Below are 21,078 nucleotides of genomic sequence, written 5' to 3'. Positions count from 1 at the left end.
AGTCTTTATAAGTCTCAGGAGCACAGGGGCTGAATTTGTGGTCCTCTCCCTCCCCAAGGCCCCCCAGCCCACAATAAGTGCTCAATAAATATTCAAAGAAAAAGGAGACGAAGCCTTTTCTCACACAGCGAAGTCACGGGATGATGACCAAAGGAAACCACAAGCCCTGACACCCTCTCCGGACTCTGCGATTCCCAGTGGGCTTCCACATCCATTACTTCACCTGAGCCTGATGACTCTGTAACCTGGGTAGTGTGAGCTCCATTCTACTGTTAAGGAAACCACAGTTCAGAAGCCACATGGTTTTACTTAAATGAGTCCGAGGACTTCGCAGGGCGAACCTCTGACACCAGGCTTGGGACCTACTCCTCCTCTCCCCACCCCATCCCCAGTAAGATAAAGCAGCCAAGGAAGCAGCACAATTTCTGTGCATGTGAATTCTCAAGTGAAGGCACAGAGGCTGGGAAGACCAACTCTGAGTGCTTCGTGGTACTAAAGAGCTAAGCAACATTGAAATAAACAGGCTTCCTCTTCCCCTGGCTCAGATGCTCCGGCAAGTGCCATTTCCTTGTTATTGCAAAGATCCATGCTAGCGCCAAGAGCCGAAGCATCTTCCTCTGAATGCCCAGCAGCCTGAGGGGGACAGTGCTCAGAAGGGACCACGATGGGGAAAGTGATGTACCTGCAGGCAGCTGCCTTAGGGTGACGACAGACAGTGACCTTCCCTGGGACTGGGACTTTGAGAGATTTGAGAAGGAGGGAGCGGGGTCCCCCTGTGGCAGCAGGGGATTAAGAGATCTTAGGACATCTCTTTTTTCCACGGCAGGCGAGGGCAAGACAGGACCACAGGCAGCCATATGGGGCACAAGAAAAGCCCGGAGGTTTTGGGCTGTCAGCCTCCATGACAAAATCACTTTTTGGTGTACACAGTGGGTGTGCAATTGCCCAGCAGTTGACTGCACCTTGTTTTTTTGCCATTTCTTGGGCCGTTCCCGCGGCACATAGAAGTTCCCAGGCTAGGGGTCGAATCGGAGCTGTAGCCGCCAGCCTACGCCACAGCCACAGCAACGCGGGATCCGAGCCTCATCTGCAACCTGCACCACAGCTCATGGCAACGCTTAACCCACTGAGCAAGTCCAGGGATCGAGCCTGCAACCTCATCGTTCCTGGTCGGATTTGTTAACCACTGAGCCACGTCAGGAACTCCTGACTGCACTTTTTAAATGTGCCCTCTGGATGCAGGGATGGACTTGTCACCTCTCATCCCACAAGATGGCCTCACAGAAGTCACTCTGCCTTGAACAGGCAATCAACACAGCCCGAACACAGAGGGATTTTTACAAATGCCAGCCGATCCCTTTGCTGCTGCTGCTGCTGCTGCTGCTTTTTGGAAACCAACCAATCAGACATTAACTCCTCCTTGTTCACTGGAGGAAGGAAGCTGGGGGCTCTCGGAGGCAATAAGCCTTCCCCACAGCTCTGCGATAATCATGCACCCGTCTAAGCGCATGTCCATTGCTCTGAGTGCCCAGAGTCCTCGAAAGAGACCTTCTGATCTCGAAGAGGACAGACACGTAGTTTTGGTCTCAATGGACCTTCAGGCTGTGTTTGTGTCCATGAAGGATAACACCGATGCGGGGGTTACTGAGGGAGGGGCCGGAGGCTGCGAAGACAGACAATCCCATTTCGTGGCATATCTGGCAACTTAACCTATCTCACAGAAGAATCCTGGAGTCCTGAAAACCTTTGAGGAGTCTCACATGTACCTATGCAGTCGACGCAAAGTCAGTCCTACTTCCGCAGCCTCATTCAGACCAGCGCTCCTCCTGAGTCTTGTGCGAGTCAAGGGAGTGAAAAGGGCAGGTGGCAGCAGGTGTCAGAGACCACTGGCCTGTGGCCTGCAGAGGGGCTTAAAAGGCCCGGTATGGGGACACAGGACGTGAGCCCAGCAGGACCTGAGCCCCAACAGGACGGGGCGGTACGACCTCCCTGCATGTCTCACTCCGGGCATCGGCGAGCTCTCCAGGCCTTGGTTCCTTTGCACCGAAAAGAGTGGGTTTGGACGGGACTCTGAGGCTGGGAGACTCACCTGCTACAATGGAGGGAACCGGGATTCACGGTTAGAAAGCTTGGCTGCTTTTTTTTCCAGCAACAGAGACATCACGCCACTAAGCAAGCCCACTTTTTTATTTTCTTTTTAGGGCTGCACCCACAGCATATGGAGGTTCCCAGGCTAGGGGTCAAATCGGAGCTGTAGCCGCCGGCCTACACCATAGTCACGGTGACGCAGGATCCAAGCCGCACCACAGCTCATGGCCATGCCAGATCCTTAACCCCCTGAGCGAGGCCAGGGATCGAACCCGCATCCTCACAGTCACTATGTCAGGTTCTTCACCCACTAGGCCACGATGGGAGCTCCAGCAAGCCCACTTTTATTCACGGCCACCCTTTTCCCGCTTTTAACCTCTCACCAGTGAAACGTCTTGACAATCTTCAAATACCTCAAAGAGACAACTTCAAAACACATCTTTTGATACCCTGTGACCCCCCTCCCCCGGGCATACCCAGCTTCGCAGGTACGCTGCCGTCTCCCCCTTCCATCACAGTGGACCCCGCCCGAGACGTCAACACACCGTTGCATTTCGCATCGCCAAACATGCCAAGGCGGACACACCGCCACGCCCACGCCACATGACTCGTTCACGTAGAAACCCTTTACTTGGGCAAATTCTACTCATTCTTGAAGGTCCAACCTCGTCCCCCCCCCCCCTTTTCAGAAGAATTTCCAGCTCTTCCGGAGCCGAAGCCCGCCCTCCCTCCCTTCTTTGCGCCGGAGAGCACTTCGCCCCGTGTGTATGAAAGTCATCTCTCTGGATGTTTACCTGACAGGTGGCAGCGAGGCTCAGGTGCATGTCTGGACCTTGAAAGTGGGGCCAAGGGAACTCTTGCCTCCAGAATCGCTAGGAGGGTTAACGACTATGGCCATGAGTCTGAACGCAGTGAGTGCTCAAGAAATGTACGTTTATCCTGTTAACAGACCTCTGGGTCAGAAGGGGAAAGGCTGCCCCTATTCTCAGAGTCTGGGGCCCATAAGATGCTCTTTACTGGGAAAAAGATAAGGTCACCTATGTCAAAACTGCTGTGGTGTCTGAAACCCCGTGGACGGGAGGCATTTTCTCTGCCTTAGAGAATCAGACACACTGGCCAAATCCTTGGACCTCCTCTCAGATTACAACCATCAGCATCAGGAACCTGTGGGTACACGGAAGCCTAATTCAGTAGGACACGTCTTCAAAAACCGCTCCTGGATTCACTCACCCTGCTGGATCACTCACTTCACACCAGGTGTACAAGCAGACTTTGGGTGGTTCTACTATTAAAAGTACCCACATCTGGAGTTCCTGTTGTGGCTCAGTGGTAATGAACCCAACTAGTATCCATGAGGATGAGGGTTCGATCCCTGGCCTTGCTCAGGGGATTAAGGATCTGGCATTGTTAGGAGCTGTGGTGTAGGTAGCAGATGTGGCTCCGATCCCACGTTGCTGTGGCTGGGGTGTAGGCCAGTGGCTGGGGTGTAGGCCAACAGCTGTAGCTCCGATTCGACCCCTAGCCTGGGAACCTCCATATGCCTCGGTATGACATGCAATTTAAAATGTGCTTTCTTGGCTATAACCTCATTTTTAACCTTAGTAACATCTCATCTAAAGGCTCTTATACAAGGGCTGTCTATTGACAGTGCCTACTATGAGCTGGAAAATTCCTACCACCCACCGCTCTGCTGTCAAATGAAGAGACTGAGCTTCCCCCTCTCCCGCCTCCCCATCCTCAGCTCCTCACCAGCCAAGGGCATGTTCTGCATGTGATTTGCTACTTCCTGATCCAAGCTGACTGTGGCAGCTAAGTGAGCAGGCTGGTCTTGGTCCTGACATGTGGTTATACTAAAATCCTTCAATAAAAAGTCTCAAACTTCAAGGCTAAAGGGATGAAGGGTTTATACTCAAGACTATCACTTCTCAGTAGGAGCTCCCATGTGCCTCTGAAGCTGTGCTGTCTTGAACCCCTCTGTGCCCTGGGAGCTGGTGACCACTTCACAGGCCTCTAGTCCGGCTCCAATATGATGATGTCTGTGAAAGGGCTTTCTGAAATGCAGAGTGACTCAGAAGTGCCAGGTGGCACTTAATCTTATTTAATATCTTTTTAAATTGAAGTATAATCGACTTGCAAGATGATATTAGTTTCGAGTGCACAGCACACAGCGATTCAATATTTTTATACAGTATGCAGAATGATCCCCACAGTGTCTCATTACACCTGTCACCACACAAAGTTATGATAACTGACAATATTCCCCGTGCTGGATGTTACATCCCTGTGACTTAGAGCGTTTATAACTGGTCGTCTGTACCTCTTCATCTCTCTCGACTATTTCACTTAGCTCCCCCCATGCCCCAGCAGTCACCTGTTCTCTTTATGTTTCAGTTTGTTTTGTTGTTTGTTCATTTGTTCTGATTTTCAGATGCCATGTATAGTGAAATGGTGTTTCTCTTTCCCTGTCTGATTTGTTTCACTTAATGTCATACCCAAGGTCCACCCATGTTGTCCAAATGGCAAGATTCCACTCTTTTTTATGGCTGAGTAATATTCCCTTTGTGTCTATGTACCACATCTTTATCCATTCATCTACTGATAGACACTTAGGTTGCTTCCTGATCTTGGATATTGTGAATAGTGCTGCTAGCAACATGGGGGTGCAATTATCTTTTTGTATGAGTGTTTTCATTTTCTCTGGATAAGTACCCAGAAGGGAAACTGCTGGATCACATGGTAGTTTTATTTTTAATTTTTGGCGGAATCTCCATACTGTTTTCTATAAACTAGTTGTACCCCACAATTTACGCTCTCACCAATTGTGTACAGGAGTCCCTTTTCTCCATATCCTCGCCAACACTTGTTATTTGCTGTCTTTTTTTTTTTTTTCTGGCTATGCCCACAGCATATGGAAGTTCCTAGGCCAGGAATTGAACCCAAGCCCCAGCTGCAGCCAATACCACAGCTGCGGCGCTATGCCTGGCCAGGGATCAAACCCACACCTCCACCGTGACCCAAGCTGCTGCAGCTAGTTCTTAGCCCCACAGTAGGAACTCCCTATTTGCTGTCTTTTGATGACAGTCATCCTGACAATGTCACCAAAGAAGAGTGAGGTCATTCAAAGATGACAAGCATCTGCTTGCACAAGCTTATCTGACGCCCCGGAAACAACTTTTGAGGTTGCGCTCCCACTTTGCAGACAAGGAAACTGAGGCTCAGAGCTTGCAACCAGAAAGCACTGGTTATTGGCTTATCAGCTCCAACTCCTCACACCTAACAGGTGTTCATCCCACTCACCACATCACCTCAAACCTGGGAAGGGACATGTGGGTTACAAGGGGAGCTGTGAGATCTCGGGGTTACAGTCCCATGAAACACACCTGCCCAGGACCTCAACATACACACAGGCAGCCTCCGGAGCACCTGCAAATAACCCTCATTTGTGTCCCTGGCTGCCCTGAGCCCCCAGAGGCCATCCTTCAACGCATCTGAACCACCTTTTCTCAACAGATTTGAGTTTTGCCTTCTGTCCCTTTTCAGCCAGACCCCAAGGAGGCGAAGGACTGTCCACGGCCCCTGAGCGTCAGGAAAAGGAGGTAAAGCAGAAGCACAGGAGGCACTGCCTGGAGAGTCAGCCTCTCGATACGTAAGATGCCAATAATAACAGCGGCAGCTCAGAGCCCGACCGGCTTCATCTCCTTGAAGCCTCGCAAAGACTCAACAAGGCAGACACGCCTTTCATTTCCACGTTGCCAACGAGCAGACCAAGGCTTAGGGGATGACCTAAAATCCAAGATCACATGGCCAATAAGTGGTGGCGCCAGAGTGGAAGGGACGTGGGATGGGCTCCCTTTAGTACTTCTCCTCAAAAGGTAAGAGTGACCCATTTATGCACGGTCTTGTGTCCAACCCGCAGCAGAGCAGTTAACATACTTGCTTTTCTTAGCATTGCAAATAGATCACATACCCACTAGTACTGTTTCCATCTCAAGGTATTGTGCTTCTCTACCAACATATGTATCAGTTTAATTACCCACGTGAAAACGATGATAACTTCTAACCCAATAAGATGATAAATGACAATCCACTGTCATAAAACTAAGACACATACCCAGTGCATTCAAAACACTTGGGCTATATGCCAGTCCTTTTTTCTTTTTCCATTTTTCTTTCATGAACCATGATGTTCCAGAAGAGGAAGGCAAGACCCTGTGAATCGCTTTATATTATTTACATAAACCTTAAACAAGCCGTCCCTGTATCTCTATCTCATCGCTATGGAACTGTCACACTGACACCAGGTCACCATGCGTGGCCAACTCTGTGAGGCCAAAAGGAAGGGAGGGGTGGCAGGAAGGCATTCTTTGTCATTTCACCGTTTGGGGGAGGCTCCAGAACGTGGCACTTGTTTTGTCTGTATGTGTTTACGCTCCAGCTCTCTGGGTGGGGAGATCCAAAGGCAAGAAGGTTTCTTACTTGAAACTGTGTTTCACAGGAAGTTCTTCAGAAGCTTGTGGTTAATTTCATGGCACTGTCTAACTCCTTGAAATTTGACTCATAAGACCTATCACCAAATCTCCCAAATCCTCTGACATGGAGCTGTGTTAAAATTCTTCAGTAAAAAACTCCCAGACCCTGTGGTTAAAGGGATAAATGGTTTATGCGAGGGCTCCCACTCCTTAGTAAGAATCCCTACCGCTTAGGAAGCCAAGAGGAGCCTGTGGGACACGGGGGGCCTGTGACGTCCTCCCCCTGTCACCTGTTTTCCCATCAAGAAGAAAAGGGGCCTCTGGAGGATGAATTAGCAATCTCGTTACTGTATTTCAAATGGCTTTGTGCTTTTCTTAATGTAGATTCAAGTTTATGAGAGATGATACTTTTTTTTTTTTTTTTTAAAGGCAATGCTTTGCAGCCTCGCAGTTTCCATCTTCCTCAAAGATCATTTACAAATCCAGGAAGATTATACATCAACAAAACAGCCGTTTAGATCCTGTCTAAATGTGGCTGTATTTGTGCTCATTGGCTTCCAATTAAAGCTCTGTTTACAGCATCAATCCAGAGCTTCCCAAACCATCCCAGCGTGGAATCCACAGGCTTAAGGCTCTATCACATTGGTTTCTTTCCTCCTTGGGAACTGCCTTTCCTTTTGCTTTGCATTCTTCCTTGAAACCATTCCTTACCATTTAGTGTTTGGCTCAAAAAAAACCATTTGCTTACAAGAAGAATCGAAAAACAATTCACAGTAAGCAGGCTTGTGTCATATGACAACCTCCTCGCCCCCGTAAAGGTTTATTTTCAAAACCTGAAATGAGGGGCAGTTCCCATTGTGGCTCGGCGGTAACAAACCCAACTCGTATCCATGAGGACGCGGGTTCGATCCCTGGCCTTGTTCAGAGGGTTAAGGAGCTGGCGCTGCTGTGGCCGTGGTGCAGGCCGGCAGCTGCAACTCCAATTCAACCCCTAGCTTGGGAACTTCCATATCCCATGGGTGCGGCCCTAAAGAGAAACACAATTGAGAGGAGGCATCAAAAGAGAAAAAGCACATCATGGCTGTACATCCCACCACGGTGTGAAAAAGAAAACCCGTTAAAGAAGCGAGCTCCTGGAGCTCCCGCTTTGGGGCGGTGGGTTAAGAACCCAACTGAAGTGGCTTGGGTCGCTTCAGAGGCTCAGGTCACTCGCTGGCCCAGTGCCGTGCACTAAAGGATCCAATGCAGTTGCACCTGCCGCTGGGATTGAGTTCCTAGCCCGGGGAATTTTGTATGCCATGGGTGCAGGCATTTAAAAAAAAAAAAAAAAAAATGAAGATTCGCTCTCCCTAGGGGACTAAGCGTGGTATTTAAAGATGATCTTAGCCTTATGTTGGGAGCAGGAGATGCTAATCTTTATTGCCTTTTCCTAATCCTGACTCCTCTCCTTACACACTGGCTATTTCCCTACAGGCAAGGACCGCCCCCCTCTTTGGCTTCAACGTTTGGTTGAAGGTCTCTTTTTGTCCAGACTCATCCATTTGCACACGTAACACCATGCAACCCCGTCTGTCAACAGTACGTCCACTAAGAATGGGGGGAGAAATCCGAAGGATGAAAACTCATACGAATATGGAAAAAATAACATCACGAGGAAACGTCCCACGAAGAAATACTAGTCCCAGGCGGCTGTACCCAGGAATCTCTCTACTTTCAGGAACTGTGCCATCCCCATCCATGCAGCCTATTCCAGAGAAACAAACGGGGAGGAAGCCCAGCTCATCTGCGCAAGGAATACAACCTTGATCTCGAAACCAAATCCGAGAAGGGAGTTCGTAGACCAAATTCAGTCATGACGCAAAACCCACTCATCCAAACAGTAGCCACACCAAGCCCTCTTGTGTGTGTATACATATATATATAAAGAAGAAAAAATACTAGGAAATCATGACGAACTTTGGATGCAGCTCCTGTGACAAGCGTCCCATCCAGGACACAGTCACACTGTGAAGCCAGTAGAGAAAAACTCTGAATTTCCACAGAGAAAAAGCCTGAGCGCCTACTTCAAGGTGGACGTGAAACCAAATGCTTAAAATCAGTCCCTTCCCCGAGACGTGGGCCCCCGCCCCGTCTGCATGTGAACCTGGAGTGGCCTTCTCTCCAATGACGGTGACTGTCCTGCCACCCCACCGACGACACTAAGCAAAGAGCTTCATTGCACAGCGTCCAGCTTCGGCTACAAATACAGCTTTCTGGGGGAGATCGGACCCAAGCATCCCCCCCGCCCCAAGGCAAGGGAGCGGTAGGGAAGAGGGGTTGTCGCAAGCCTCCTGCCACCCGGAAGGGCAAGCTGCTTCTTCCGTTAATATTTCCAGCCTCATTGGAAGACACAGCCCCGAGCACTTGGGGGTGGGGGTGTCCTAATGCTCTGGCTTCATTTTCACGCAAACACTGGGATGCAAAAAAAAAAATGCCTTCTATGCTGAGGGTCCCGGGGGCAGCCCCATCCTGGAAGAGCAGGAAGAGCTGGAGGCAGGCTTCACCGCCTCTCCTGCTCACCCTGGGGCTCCTGTCGCTATTTACCCTCGGATGAAGTGACGATGAAAGTAAAATACGCTTCATTACCTGCGTGCGGCTCTGACAACGGCTGAGCTCTCCAATTTGGAAATAACTCTCCCCTGTTCCAGCCTACGGCTGCCTCTCTGTGTGTGTGGACACACACAGACACACCCCCCCCCAACACGCACACACCCCCACTCACAGTCCTATTGACATTATCTCGTTTACCAGCTCCGTTTAGTGACATACAGGGTTCAAGACAGACTGCCTGGAACGGGGCCTCCAGCCCCTTCTCGTTAGAAAGAGCACAGAGAGCCGCGCTGGTCCAGAGTTTTCAGATGGGGTTTTGTTCGTCGTCTTGGCGCTGGTGCCTGATGACGACATCGCGTTGTTAACAAGAGGGGGTTGACGGGTTGAGGCTCGGCAGACCCAGATTCGGCTCTGGCTTTGCCACGGATCAGCTGGCCTCCGGCCCCTCTCTTAACTTTTTCAGGCCTCAGTTTCCTCATCTGTAAAATGGGAGGGTGGCTGGAAGGTCAGAGGAAGTGGGAACCCACCGAGGCTTCAGGGAATGCTTTGCCTTGCAGGGCCACCTCACCCCTTGCTCCAAACCAGCTTTGACTAACAGGAAAATAAAGACAGGTCTGGAGCAGAAATAACGAAGAGCACTAGGGCAGCCCGCCGAGCTCTCTAAACTGCATTTCCCCGCCTATAAGAACGGAACAGGGCAGCATCTACTGCCTCGAGTGCTGAGGATGAACGAGGAGCATGAAAGCAAGAGCACCTGCACGCCGCCTGGTACACGCTGCCCACGCACCCAGCACCCGCGCCTCGTGGCCCCTGCTGCTGTCTCCCAGATTCCACGTTGCCTGCACGGGGGCTCGGGGCTGGCAGACCTGCGTGCGCCTTCCCAGCTCCCTGCTCCTTCGGCGACTCCTCTGGGCACCGCGCACCCTTTCCCAGCAGCCTGACCCGCCCCCACACCGGGCAGCTCTGCTCTTCATCTCCAGATGGAGCGAAAATCTGGTAAATATTACACTTGCAAGGTAACAGGTCTGGAATGCTCGGCATCCTAGGCGGAGCACGGTTGCTTCTTGGCCTCTGGATGCATACAGGCTGCAGCCCAGGGCCCAGCTACATTTGGCTGCTTTGTGCAATTCAAATAAAGATCTTAAAAATCCTCCAGCTCTATAAACATTTGTACTGTTTGCTAATCAAAGGGGTTCTTTTAAAAAAAGGAAAAAAAAAAAAGCCATCTGAAGAGGAGCTGGCATTCTTCTCCGTTTGGACCCAAAAAAGCACTGCGTTGTCTGCACCACACAGGTTTCTGATACATAAACGATCTCTCTATTGTGGGCCAGGTGGATTCGGCTTTCGGGACAGACTGCCTTCCACCAAACGAACAGGCCTAAGCAATTTTCATTCCGGGGTGTGTGCCCTTAACCGTGACAACTGCGCTGCTGCTGCTTCTGTGTCCTGGGATCCACTCAAGCTTCAATGAATGGCAGTGAGTAATGAGGACAGTGGCAACTTTGGCCGAGGGAGTGTCCTGGCACTTGCACTTATTAGCCATTGATCTGGGCAGTGATTTCATCTCTCTCTGTGCCTTGGTTTCCTCCTGTGTGATGGAGAAAATAATACCACCTACCTATTGCCAGGATCAAATGAATTATTATCCCTAAAGCGCTTAGGCGAATCCCCAGGGTAGAAAATGCCCTACATAGATAAAGTAACAATAATTACGTGGTTGCTATTGTTGTTATGGACCTAATACCAAGTGTGAATAAAAGAAACCGGATCTAGATCCTTAGCAAAAGGTAACAGGTCCCCCCAGCCCCACCCCCACCCGTAGAAGAAGTTAAGTGTGTTTCGACACGTTTAGGTCTCCCTTTCTCCGTTAACTAGAAGCCCATAGAGGAAAGTGGTAGAACCAGATTATATCACGGCCTGTGACTTAAACTTTGACCTTCGCTGATTCAGACCTCAGGCCTGAACGTCCCAACTTCCCTCAGTTAAGAGAACAACAACAAAAAAAAGATACCGTTTTCTTTTCTTTTTAGGGCCAAACCTACAGCATGGAAATTCCCAGGCTAGGCATCAAATTGGAGCTGCAGCTGCCGGTCTAAACCACAGCCACGGCAACACCAGATCTGAGCTGCCTCTGCGACCTACACGGCACCTTGTGGCAATGGTGGATCCGTAACCCTCTGAGCGAGGCCAGGATCGAACCCGCATCCCCACAGACACTTTGTCAGGTTCTTAAGCTGCTGAGCCACAGTGGGAACTCGAAGGTTGCCATTTTCAAATGGCTTCCTCTTACTCGCCAAATAAAATATCTAACCTCAGCACTTTTAAATAAAACCTCTTGCCACATGGAAACCTTGAGAAAAAAATACAAAAGCTGACCTGGAGCCTTCAGCGGGGACAAAGAAAGGTACCACATTTTCCTAAGGATCCAGAACATGTAGGTGTGACTGGGTCACCATGCTATACAGTAGAAAACTGACAGAACACTGTAAACCAGCTACAATGGAAAAAAATAAAAATCATTATATTAAAAAAAGAAAAGAAAATAGAGCCCATTCTCTTGGTCTTTGACAACTGCAGGTAAGAATGAGGGCAGCATCCCTGGTAGGTGATGGGAGGTCACATTCCAGGGACTTCGGGATGACAGGTGACTCTGCTGGCTTCGCTGGCCCAGGAAGGTGCCACTTCCACAGGTCACGGCCAAGTCCAACCAGCCAGCCGGCGAAGGCTGTCCGTCCTTTGCTCACCTGTCTGTCTGTCCCCCTCCTCTCCTCTCCTCCCCTCTGGCCTCCCTGCGTACCCACACTCCAGCCACTGCCTCGGGTCCCCTCAGTGTAAACAAGAAGGAAAACCAAGCAGGTGACAGGGGGGTGGGGGGCTCTTCTCAGCAGGAGATGTCACCTCACAGAGGACACAGGAGGAAGCCAGCGTGGTCTCGGAAAGAGGGAGAGTGAGGTTTCTCACTGTCAGGCCTTCTGGGACCTCAGGCCACACCCTCGGGAGGCCCCTGACACCCAGGACCCTGGGCCGAGTTTCTCCCTGGCTCAGCCCCCCAAGGTACAGGACAGGACGGGTGGCCAGGGCTCAGGCGTGGGGCCAGCTCTCCGACACAGGGGCACAGCATGGGACTCTGTGTTCCTGGGACAAGAAGGAGCACAAGCCTCTCTCAATACAGAGGCGATGAGGGGGAGGAGGGCAGCAAACCCACCGAATCCAGTGCTGGGGGTGGGCTGGGGGGGTGTCTCTGTGGTTAACCGCATTTTACTGGGCTTTTTTATTGCGTGCAGTCGTATTGAAAGAGACATGACTCAGACACACGGTCTCCGAAGCCACCAAGGCGCTGCGTCCTAACGGGACTGAGGTGACAGAAACCCAGGGCAGCTGTACACGCTGCACAAAGCTTTGCTCTCGGCCCAGACGGCACTGCCTTCCGTCCTCTCACAGCTCGGGGAGCCCCCGAGTTCCCCACCTCCCTCTGCACACTGAGGCCATGGCTCGCCCCTGCTCGGGGACCCCCACGGCCCCTGGGCTTTCATTAACGCATCGCCTTGTCTTTGTGTTACCACTGGCTTGGCTTGTAAGTACCGCTCAGCCACCTCTTATTGTTGTGTTTTGTGTAAGCCCCTGGGTGTCCACACCTGTCGTCACAAATAGGCCACAAGCCACATGAGGGCAGGGCAGCTGTAACGATAACAATAAAAAGAGTAAAAAAGAACAGTAACAGAAGCAACACGACGAGTTTTGAGGAGCAAAGGTCATCTGTCACCTGCCCCCCCCATGATTATGCCCCCCCTTCTTTTATTGATTTGAAGGGCCACACCCACGGCATATGGAGGTTCCCAGGCTAGGGGGCAAATCGGAGCAACAGCTGCCAGCCTGCACCACAGCCACAGCAACGCAGGATCTTTAACCCACGGAGAGAGGCCGCGGATCGAACCCACATCCTCATGGACACAAGTCCGGTTCTTAACCCACTGAGCCACAGCGGGAACTCCCGATGATCCCATTTTGATGGAAGCTAAGAAACTGAGGCGCAAAGGAGGAGCGTGGCCAATTCGATGTGACGTAACCAGAAACACGGTCCCTCCGCGTGGACCCCTGTCACGTGACCCCAGTGCCTTCCTCCAGGCCGCAGGGACCGGCCCTTCCAGGAGGCATCCAGCCACCAGCTCCTCATTTTCTACCCAACGGTGTGACCCAGGCAGCCAGCCCTGGTCCTCAGTTACATGGAACCCAGCACTATTTCTCGCACCCTTGTTTTCAGGGACGATCCAGGCAGGGATTAAAGAGAAATAACAAGGGAGAAAGATGCACCCAGTAGGGGCAGAGGCAATGGCGAACGCCCGAGTCCTTTTAGGCGAGTTCCGAGAAGACAGAGACGTCGCTCTGCCCGGCTGGCTTGTACCAGTTTTTAAACGAAGCCTTCAACGCAATTTTCCTCTAACGGAAAGCGGTACTGCTTTCCACTGTTTTGAAAATGTATATCGCTGGCTCATCTCAACGTACGGCAACTTGATGCTAAAAACGTGGGCTGCAACGTCTGGTCTTCTGTCATTCTCAAAGGCAAAAGTGAGAAAGTGAAAGTCTTCACCAAGAACCGGGAAAGGAATGAATGAATAAAAACGTGTATCCACTCCCTACCCCACGCAAGGTCTTCTCATGTGGTAATTTCTTTAAAAACATTTTTGGCTGTGTCTGTGGTATGCAGAAGTTCCCAGGCCAGGGACGGAACCCATGCCATAGCAGGGACCCAAGCCACAGCAGTGGCACACCAGGTGCTTAAGCCTCTAAGCCACCAAGGGACTCCTAATTTCTTTCTTTCTTTTTTTTTTTTTTTAAGTATGAAGAATCATATTTTAAAAAATGAATTCTCATTTTATTTTATTTATTTTTTTGTCTTTTTAGGGCTGCACCCTTAGCATATGGATGCTCCCAGGCTAGGGGTTGAACTGGAGCTGCAGCTGCCGGCCTACACCACAGACACAGCCACGCCAGATCTGAGCCGCATCTGCAACCTACACCACAGCCCACAGCAATGCCAGATCCTTAACCCACTGAGTGAGGCCAGGGATCGAACCCCTATCCTCCCGGATATTACGTCAGGTTCTTTACCTGCTGAGCCACAGAGGGAGCTCCAGCAAGCCCCCCGTTTATAAGCATCCTTTTCTCTCTCTTAAGCTCTCCCCAGTGAAATTTCCTGTGCTGTATTTCCTATGATATCACAGACACTTAATAGTGTGACACTTCAGAGTCATCTTTGGCTCATGTGTGAGTCACTTTCTTGGCTTATCAACAGAGGCTGGGATCAAAAAAAAAAAAAAAAAAAAAAAAAAACACCAAAGGTTGACATCCTCGCAAAGCTGAAAGGACCACCGTCTGTTATAACAAAGCAAGAGAAACAGAGAGGCCCATTATATGAACCCGTCTGTCTAGACAGATGACTAAACAGGGGTCCCTCCAGGGTTAGACTTGAATTTCCTCTGCTCAGCCTGTTAGATATTTAGCAATAAAAAAAAAAAAATGCTGAAAGGCTGTAGTAGTAATCCAAGCCCTCCTACACGACCCAGAGAGTAGTTTAAGAGTCATTCTGGTGCAGCCTGCATATGTTAAAGTTTCAAGCAGAAATGAGATCAAGACAAGAAGAGTCCTCAGAATCCTTGTGCTGTCTGGCTGAGCGAACACAGGCAGCGACTGTCCCTTTGGAATGCCAGGGACAGTGGGTCCAGCTCGCAGAGGGAGCAGAGGCTAATCCAGGAGTCCCCGTGGCAAGAAGGCATCAAAGTCGGGCTGGACTTCCACCTGGGCTGGCAAGGAGCTTCTCTCCTGCTCTTCCTGGGCCCTGGGATCCTTCCTCACTTAAAACCTAGAAAATGCTACTGAGAGTGAAGAAAAAAAAAACAACCATTCCCTTCATCAAGGCTGAGATAAGCAGAGGTGGGTGATAACGAGACTTTTTTATCCCTTTTAACACTGCTCTGCTTGGTGTACAAAAAGTTCCCGCAGGTGAAAATTAGGAGCAGACTAACAGACCAAGCGCCTCATGGAGAAGCACAAAAGACCAGTGGACTCAGCCCCTGCTCGTTTCTTAAAAAGTGCTACCACTATGCAAGGTGCAATGTCTATTATGGTCCATCTTTGCAAAATTCATTCACTCCCTCATTTAACAAGTATTTACTGGGCGCCTCCATCTGCAATGTTCTTGACGTGTATGGTGGACATATAGGTCGGCCAAGAAGTGGAGACAGAATTTCTAGGGCCCATTCTGATCTTGTAATAGGCATTAAAGGATTAATGCAATAGTTTGAGTAAGAACTCGGATATACTTGCCTGCAAAAAAAAAAAAAAAAAAAAAAAAAAAAAAAGAAGAAAGTTGTTCCTATCCAGGGGGCAGAATGAAAACCACCAGGATTTTACATCGCACATGCCATGATGACCCAGTGTGGACAAGTGAGTCACCTTAGGTTGCACCATACTTCGTCCAGGTTCATGTAAGACACTATTCCTATTCCTCAAACAGGGAACAGAGAGAACAGAGATGAGCTAATTCGGAAGCCGCTGCCTAATTCCCAAACCAGTAAAGCCCTGGGGATCTGCTGCCTGCCTTGAATTTCCATAGATTTTTAGGAGAGCATCACTGGACTTAAAAGAAATAAAGAGGAGTTCCCCTTGTGGCTCAACAATAATGAACCCGACTAGCATCCATGAGGATGCGGGTTCCATCCCTGGCCTTGCTCAGTGGGTTAAGGATCCTGTGTTGCCGTGAGCTGTGGAGCTGTTGTGTAGGTTGCAGATGTGGCTCGGATCCCACCTTGCTGTGGCTGTGGTGTGGGCCGGCAGCGGCAGCTCTGATTCCGCCCCTAGCCTGGGAACTTCCATATGTGGTGGGTGCGGCCCTAAAAAGAAAGAATAGAAAAAAAGAAAGATATCCAAACATACCTTTTCCCCTTTTTCAGAAAAGAAGGACCTTCTTAAAACACAGTTACGTATTATTTTCACCCGGTAATTCTCCTTTTCCGACACCTCAACTCGTCTCCCCAGATCGTCTTGTTTCTATTTCAGTTTATCATCTTAGGGGAGTGGCTGGAGCCAGAGAGACCAAGTTCGAGTTCTGGCTCTGCCCCTTGTCTGTTATGCGACTGTAGGAAAATGACCTGAAGTCTGTAAGCCTCAGTTCCCTGATCTGTACAAGGCAGAGTGACAAGTGCGTTCATCCAACAGGGCCGAGAGAAAGATGAGCACAGTGCTGACACAAGCATTCAAGAGCTGACAGCGACTGGTCTCATTATTATTCATCTTATTTTACTAAGAACGGAATCCACCTACCCTCTTCATCTAGCAACACCCCTGCCCAGATATACATATTTTCTTTTCTGATTTTTTTTTTTTTTTTTTTAGCTGCACTTGTGACATATGGAAGTTCCCGGCCAGGGATCAAATCTGAGCCACAACAACCACTATGGAAAACAGCATGGAGGTACCTCCGAAAACTAAATAGAGAACCACCATATGACCCAGCAATCCCACTCCTGGGCATGTATCCAGATAAAACTTTCACTGAAAAAGATACATGCGCCCATATGTTCGCGGCAGCACACTTCACAATAGCCAAGATGTGGAAACAACGGAAATGTCCATCAACAGATGAATGGAGTAAGAAGACCTGGTATATACACACAGTGGAATACTACTCGGCCATCAAAAAGAATGAAATTAATGCCATTTACAGCAACATGGATGGAACGAGAGACTCTCATACCAAGTGAAGTGAGTCAGAAAGACAAGTACCATAGGATATCACTTATATCTGGAATCTAATATATGCACAAATGAACCTTTCACAGGAAAAAAATGTCAGGGACACGGAGAACAGACTCGTGGTTGCCAAGGGGGGGGGGAGTGGGATGGACTGGGAGTTTGGGATTAATAGATGCCAACTATTGCCTTTGGAGTGAATAAGCAATGAGATCCTGCTGTACAGCACAGGGAACTCTATCTAGTCACTTGTGATGGCAGGATAATGTGAGGAAAAGAATATGTGTGTGTATGTATGACTGGGTCACTTTGCTGTCCAGTAGAAAGTGACAGAACACTGTCAATCAACTATAAGGGAATAAACATCTCTAAAAAAAAAAAAAATCTGAGCCACAGCTGCAACCTATGCCACAGCTGCTGCAACACCAGGTCCTTAACCTACTGCGCTGAGCTGGGAATTGAACCCATGCTACCACAGAGACAACGCCAGATCCTTAACTTGGTGCACCACAGCAGGAACTCCTATGCCTTTTCTTCATGCAGAAACTCGTTCATATTCTAACACAGATAGCCAGACCAAAAAAAAACAAAAACAAAACAAACAAACAAACAAAAACCCATAGTAGCAAAAGCTACATAAACCCCCAAAACAGAGATTCTCAAATCTGGCTGCACATTCGAATCCCCTGGGGAGCTTTTTGAAACCAAAGCTGCCAGGTCCCATCCTAGAACAGCTGAATCCGAATTTCTGGAGGTGGACCCCAGCCTGAAGGTGTGTGAAATCTCTCCCAGGGGATTCTCATCACGGTGAGTGGCGAGTCTCAGCGCCAGAGCTTCTGAGGAGAACACAGCCCTGGGGTCGGTGGTTTCTAGAAGGGCCGTGGAACCGGCGTGCCTGTGGGTGAGCTGGTTGTGGTGCTCCCCCTGCTTAGTTGTTACTCTCTCGCTAAGGGTCACACTCGAGTAAACCATCCCTGAAGCCACAGTGGCTGCGGTTCCGCAGGGAGCTCCCCTCCTGCTCCCCTGAATTCGCACAAGCATCGAGGTAAGTGGCAGCCTTGAGAAAACAAGCAGCGCCGACAGGAAAATAGAGAAGCAACCCCTGCTGCGGAGGCGAACACATACGAGTCAGCTCCACTTCAGAGCAGAGATCCCATCCAACGGGAGATTAGAAAAATATGGTCTGACCGTTTAGATTTCACAAGGATCCAAAACCAATTTAGAGTCCAGTCGGCGAACAAAGTTCACATTCAGCAAAACAGCTCCAGCAGTTGCATCATACACATAACAGGGCAATTCAGAAATACAGATGTCCAGCCATGTGCAAAACAATGCTTTCATTTTTTTTTTTTTTCCCTGCTCTTTCCCACCGCTGACCCCAACAGCAGGATGCAGAAGCTCAGCATCTGCTGCTGCTAAGAACAGGCTGCAGAGATGATGCTGAACTTGGGAGCAGGGAGGTACCCAGCATGCTCTGAGCGGTCAGAGCAGAAGCGTGGCTGCCCCGGGTTGACAGCCCGCACGCAGGAGATGCCCCAGGCCGGGTGGGGTCATTCTCGGTTTTCTCACTGGACTCCGCAGGAAGGACCCCGAGTCTAAGCCAGCTACCTGATGGGTCCTTGTCAGAAGATGAAGGTTCAGGTTAAACAGAGTTCTAGGGAGCCACAGGACACATGATGTTTAAACCCCTACACTGGCATGGAACTCACACAGGAGCGCTAAGAAATAGGAAAGTCAAGGTCTCTTTAGCAAACAGGGAAGCATCTATAGATGTATAGTTTTGTGGAAACTTAGCCTGGATCCTGGCTGCGAAGAGCCTTTACCAGACACGGCCAGGCATGTCAGGACCGTGGTGGCAACCTGAGCCCCTAGGGCTACAGGAGGTGACTACATGTTTTGGAGGTAAGCCTGAGCTTCCCTGGCACACAAATATTTCATGTAACACGTCAGGACTCGCTTCTGAAACCTAGCTCAACCAACTGTGCCTCTGACACCAAAGAGACACCTCTGTTGGGGGGACAGGTCATCTATAAAAACGGAGGACAACACCGACGTGTCATATAAAGCCAAGCTAACTATTCAGTAAACGGCCATCATAAAGTGCCTCAAAATTCCTCAGATAGAGCAACGGGGTGAACCTGATCACGCTATACCCACAACATAAGAAGTTTTTTGTTTGGTTGGTTGGTTTTGCTTTTTAGGGCCGCACCTGCGGCGTATGGAGGTTCCGGGGCTAGGAGTGAATTGGAGCGACAGCTGCCAGCCTGCGCCACAGCCACAGCCACAGACGATCTGAGCCACATCTGCCACCTACACCACCGCTCATGGCAATGGCCCAGCTCAAGGCAACGCTGGGTCCCCGACCCACGGAGCGAGGCCAGGGATCGAACCCGCAACCTCATGGTTGCTAGTCAGATTCCTTTCCGCGGCACCACCATGGGAACTCCAACATAGGAAGTTATCCAGATGGATGAAGTCTCCCTCTTTTCCGCACACTCCTCCACCTGCGCTGTGGCAGACTGACCGTATCATCTGTTCCAAAGGTGGTCTCTGTCCTTCTCCCTGGGCCTGCCGTCCCATGGACCCATTCTTGTGCCCCCTCCTGTCCTAGGAAATCGGGCTTGGCCGATGGACTGCCAGTGGGCAGCACGGCCCCCTCCCCTGAGGTCTAGGTGGGAGGTCAGCATGCCCAGGTTAGACCTGCTCCCTCAGCCTTGGGCCCACAGTGACGCAGTCAAGCCACAGATCCAGAGAAGGGAGCAGGAGCTTGGTCTTGATGCTGCTCCCTGGAGGTGAAGAAAAAAGCTCTAGTGACCTTGAGCTTGTATGATAAGGCCATTCTCCTGAGTCCCGTTCTCCCACAGCACATCATGGAGCAATAACTGTCTATGCCACCATGTCAACCGAATGACAAACCCTTGATCTCATGACCTTGCCCTGCTCTCAAGCCTCAGAATTTCAAAGTGAGTCTCCTGTCGGAACGCACCCATTTTTTTCTTTCTTTCTTTTTTTTCCTAGGGCTGCGCCCGAGGCATATGGAGGTTCCCAGGGTAGGGGCTGAATTGGACCTATAGCCACCAGCCTATGCCACAGCGACAGCAACTTGGGACCCGAGCTGCATCCGCAACCTACACCACAGCTCACGCAACGCTGGATTCTTAACCCACTGAGCAGCGCCAGGGATTGAATCTGCATCCTCATGGATCCTAGTCAGATAGGCTTCTGCTGAGCCACAGCGGGAACTCTCCACCCACATTTTGCAAAGACTGCATACACTAAGTGCTCCAGCTGTTTCATGATTATCAAGATGGGAGTCAGGCGAGCGCACAGAGGAAGAACGTGCCACGAAAGGGCAAATCTTCTCCTTCCAGAAAACAGAAGCCGTTTCCTACTGCTCCTGGGTGACTGCCAAACTACCATCTCCAAAGTCATCTTTTTAAGCAGCGAATACCACCTCCTCCACGAAGCCCTCCGTGACCTCTCTAAAGCAGGTTCAGCAACGCCTCTGACCCTCAGACCCTAACTTATCATCAACCCTGTGGCCTCAGTTTCTCAGCTTTGGTCAATTGGTCTGGTCTGCCTGACCTCCTCCTCACTGAGCTGGAGACTCCTCAAGACACGACTCTGCTCCATTCCTCCATCCACCTGCAGACCTCAGCTAGCACCTGGCACACGGTAGAGTCAATAGACACCTCCTGTCCAGATGGATCAACGAATCAGGGCTTTGCATCCCAGTGTAAAGTCTTGCTGTTCAAAACTGAAAAGTTAGAAAGCAAACTCTCGTCCAACAGAAATGCTTTTTGTCTGATAAGAGACACAGTTTTCCAAATTCCCTGGCTTATGACCTCATTCCACAGTTTAGGCAAAGACTCTAGGCACAGCTGGACAGATCCAAAGATTCTTCCGAGCCCCAGGCTCCACATCACACAGGGAGAGGCAGACTGTCCTTCTCCCAGGCCAGCCGCGGTGCCCTGAGTTTAATGCCTAGGGTCCCTGGCCACTGAATGGAGGGTAGCCATGACGAGGAGCCACAGCAAGCACGACCCCAACAGCTGCCGTTCCACCCTTGTCAGCACAAGACGGGAGAGCCAAGAGGTTATGCTCCTCCACGCAACGGTGCACAGAGAGCTTCTTCCCAGAAAGGAAGGGGTGGATGCCAATAGCTCCAAAGAATTCACTGAAA

General features: G+C 50.2%; 1 protein-coding gene across 6 annotated transcripts in view; it reads right to left on the bottom strand.

Annotated features, from left to right (window-relative positions):
• Positions 1 to 21,078, bottom strand: part of TGFB2 (transforming growth factor beta 2) — a 129,172-nt gene that overhangs the window by 86,188 nt on the left and 21,906 nt on the right. The window contains exon 1 of one of the 6 annotated variants that reach the window (XM_021064296.1): positions 9,901 to 12,627. The exons of the other annotated variants lie outside the window; for them this stretch is intronic. Within the exon in view, the coding sequence (XP_020919955.1) occupies positions 9,901 to 10,120 (220 nt within the window). The 5' untranslated portion in view covers positions 10,121 to 12,627. Of the gene's footprint in view, positions 1 to 9,900; positions 12,628 to 21,078 lie in introns of those variants that run through there. 6 annotated transcript variants of the gene reach the window in all.

Source organism: Sus scrofa, chromosome 10 (assembly GCF_000003025.6).
Source record: "Sus scrofa isolate TJ Tabasco breed Duroc chromosome 10, Sscrofa11.1, whole genome shotgun sequence".
In the NCBI taxonomy this organism is placed as follows: Eukaryota; Metazoa; Chordata; class Mammalia; order Artiodactyla; family Suidae; genus Sus; species Sus scrofa.
The sequence above is the reverse complement of the archived record's forward strand: the minus strand, read 5'-3'. Positions and strand labels throughout refer to the sequence as shown.